Genomic DNA, 3,854 nt, shown 5'->3' on the forward strand with positions numbered 1-3,854 from the left:
AAGTAGTATGCCTTTTTCTCGATTTTCTAACTCCGATCAACTCGTATCTAGTCATAATTAATTCGATACAGTCAACAAAAATTATAGAAATCAATTTCATAAGATTATACTATATTTTTCAATAAAATTCAAAATTAGCTCAAAAATCGCCCATGGGGCCCATATCTCAGAATCCAGCGAAACTTATAAAATCCGATAACCCATTTAATTACGAGTCCAACCATACCAGTTTCACTCAAATCCGACTCCGAATTGACACAGAAATCTCAAAAATTTGTTTCTATGAGATTTCTAAAAGTTTCTCAAAACTTCAATCTCGATAAACTAATTAAATGGTGAAAACAATGATATATTCGTGTATATAGACCAAATTCGAGTTAGAATCACTTATCCAAATATTTTTTCTTGTAAATCTGTCAAAATCGCTTCTGCTCAAGCTCAAGTTCGTCAAAAATGACAAATGGGACGAAATTCCCTCTTTTATAAATCTGCCGAGGCAGCCTTCGGAACTAGGCCTCGATCGTGGCTTTGATCATGGACCTCGAGTCTAGGCCTCGATCGTGGCTTCGATCACAGGCTCGAGCCGGGGCCTTCGGTCATGGCATCGAGTCTGGGCCTTCGATCATGGCCTCGAACACGGCATTGATCTTGAGCCTTCAATCACTGGCCTTCGATCATGGCCCTCGAGCCTTGCCTTCGATCATGTCTCTCGAGCCTGCCTTCAATCCTCGGCTCGATTTCTGGGCTTCGATTTTTGGACTCGACTTCTGGGCTCGATTGCTCAGCAGAAGAAATATTGCAGCAGCTTTTTGCAGCAGCTGTTTAAGTCCCATTTTTGATCCGTTAACCATCCGAAACTCACCCGAGGCCCTCGGGACCTCAACCAAATACACCAATAAGTCCTAAAATATCATACGAGCTTATTTGAAACCTCAAATCACATCAAACAATGCTAAAATCACGAATCATGCTCCAATTCAAGCTTAATGAAACTTAGAATTTCCAACTTCTACATTAGATGTCGAAACCTATCAAATCAAGTCCGATTGACCTCAAATTTTGCACACAAGTCATAAATGACATAACTGAGCTATGCAAATTTTTGCAACTGGATTCCGACCCCGATATCAAAAAATTAACTCCCCGGTCAAACTTCTAAACTTTAAATTCCTATTTTAGCCATTTCAAGTCTAATTTCACTACGGACTTTCAAATAAAATTCCGATCAAGCTCTTAAGTCCAAAATTAACATACGGAGCTGTTGGAATCATCAAAATTCTATTCCGGGGTCGTTTGCACATAATTCGATATCCGATCATTATTTAAACTTAAACTTTAAATTGTTTTTATCAAAATTCAATATCTCGGACTAGGGACCTCGGAATTTGATTTCGGACATACGCCCAAGTCCCAAATCACGATACGGACCTATCAGAACTGTCAAAATACTGATCCGAGTCCGTTTGCTCAAAATATTGACCAAAGTCAACTCAATTGGGTTTTAAAGCTTTAATTCACATTTTAATCCATTTTTCATATAAAAGCTTTCCGGAAAATTTTACGGACTGCGCACGCAAGTCGAGTAATGATAAATAGTGCTTTTTGAGATCTTAGAATATAATTAATTATTAACTTTAAAGATGATATTTTGGGTCATCATATAGGCCGTCCTTTAAGCACCTTAGGACCCTTTTATTCTAGTCAATTGTCTTATATCTAGATTATCCAAATTTGAACATTTGGACCCCGTAACCCCTTTAAGGCACTGAAAACATTATTAAAAAAATAATAAAATAGCCGTCTCGGATTTGGCTCGGGCTCAACGCGAATACAAAAAATAATTATTTTAACTCTTCAAATGTAATAGTGCCATATAAAGTTGATACAGAGAGTGAATTGGAATTTTATACTAGTTGAAAACACAACTTTATTTAGTACACATTTCTTTCTATGATAGTAGACAACAATTTTCACCTAAAAGTCTTGAATAATTATAAATTTTGTATCCTGTCGAAGTTAAGATTATACTTCTGAGTATTATCAGGATGAAACACTCCAAAATGCTTCTCTGTCTCGGCACCAATCTTAATATTTTCATCAAACATAGCAAACAAATAAGTTTCTATAGCTTTTCCAGGCTTGTGAATAGTTCCTGCACCTAACTTCACATGACTAATCAAATTCCTATAATAAGTCCCAGCATTTTCCATACTTGCTCCAAATCCACCATCAGATGGCCATCCACTTTCAGCAACAACAATTTGTACGTTATCTCCACCAGCTTTCTCAACTGCATAATAAGTTGCATCTAACATAGCATCGAAAAGATTATGATAGCCCGTTAAATCAGGATTTTTTTGTGTAAATAATGCATAAGGGAGTGGAACACGACCAGGGTCGCCAATATAACCATAGTACGGATAAACATTCGCTAGCAAAGGAAGGTTATTTTGTTTCAAGAACCCGATAATCGGGTTGATGAAACTGGTTACATCATCGCTAAATACTGACTTAGACGGTGGATATGTATTCGTCAAAAGCCCAGTATCTATCGTCGTTGTGGCCTTCACTTGATTCTGCATTCTGAATTTTGTTATCGCCTGTTGCACGTTTCGCAATGCAGGAAGAACAAATGGAACAAATTGAGATGTCCCAACATTTTTAGGTGATACTTCATTGCCAACACTTATATATTTGAACTTGACTTGTGGGAAATAACTCTTAATATTGGCAATGACCCAATTTTCAGCTGCCTTAGGATCTATACTAAAGGGTTGAAGATTGTCATTGGAAATATCAAGAATAATGCTAATGTTACTTCCTTTAAGAGCAGTGAGTGTTTCAGGAATTGGATCATAGACTCTCATGTTTGTTATGCCATTAGCTTTATAAAGATTTACAACATCTTGTGCAGATGGTAAGTTGTTCCCATTTCTCCCATAGCATACTCCAACAGGTTGTGCATCTGCATTATATTATAAAAATAATACCGTAAATAGAAGTTGTTTTAAGATCACATACCATAATTAAATACCTAACTTAAAACTTATGTTGTGCGCAATATCCAAAATGTCGTTGCACTCATATTGGATCCTTAAAAAATATACTACTTTGAAAGATCCGGCATGCACTTAACGATATTTTCAGAGAGTCCGAGCAACATAGCTTAAAATCCGTTAGAGAGTAATACATGACCCGTTTTGCATAGGATTTATGTTGTACATGCTGATAGTATAAAAATGTTAAATACCATTCTTTTCAAGTCACTAAATAATATTAATTGAAGACAGTAGTTATATACCTATAAGTACATATAAATAACTTGATTATATAAATACCTTTTACACCATTGATGCATAATACTTAAAACTCATATATTTTCATAAGTTACCTAACAAACTATGTATATGATACAAAATCATATCAATGATGCACCTTTGCTAAAATAATACTAGTATATAATGAAAATAATAAAATGTTTAAAGTAAAACTAAGAATAGGAGATGATGAGAAAATACCTATTATTTGAAGGCATGTCATTAACATTCCAACAAATACAAACACCAACAAGTTAGCCATCATTGAAGCAAATATGAAACAAATGAAATGTACACAGTAGGAAAAGGGCCAGATGATGGCTTCTTATATAGGGGGAAACTGGCTATTAGTGTAATGTTGAAACTAGTTCCTGCAATCTAGTCCAAGTTAAGTATATGTGAAATCATTTAATACACCAAATTACCTTCTTGGAATAACATAGGACATAATTGGTCAAAATTTAAATTATTGGAAATTAATTGATGGACTAAGTTTATATCTTAATTTGGATTTACCGGCCATTATTTTATGAGTAG

At 35.1% G+C, this 3,854-nt stretch overlaps 1 protein-coding gene across 1 annotated transcript; it reads right to left on the reverse strand.

Moving 5' to 3' along the window:
* Window positions 1-1,946: 1,946 nt before the first annotated feature.
* LOC104089597 (glucan endo-1,3-beta-glucosidase, acidic-like) lies at window positions 1,947-3,647 on the reverse strand. Its single transcript, XM_009594528.4, has 2 exons — window positions 3,519-3,647; window positions 1,947-2,965 (listed from the first exon to the last, which is right to left on the reverse strand). Exons 1-2 carry the CDS (start codon window positions 3,580-3,582, stop codon window positions 1,992-1,994), a joined length of 1,038 nt encoding a protein of 345 aa, XP_009592823.1. The 5' UTR covers window positions 3,583-3,647; the 3' UTR covers window positions 1,947-1,991.
* Between the last annotated feature and the right edge of the window lie 207 nt (window positions 3,648-3,854).

Source organism: Nicotiana tomentosiformis, chromosome 11 (genome assembly GCF_000390325.3).
Source record: "Nicotiana tomentosiformis chromosome 11, ASM39032v3, whole genome shotgun sequence".
NCBI classification, from domain to species: Eukaryota; Viridiplantae; Streptophyta; class Magnoliopsida; order Solanales; family Solanaceae; genus Nicotiana; species Nicotiana tomentosiformis.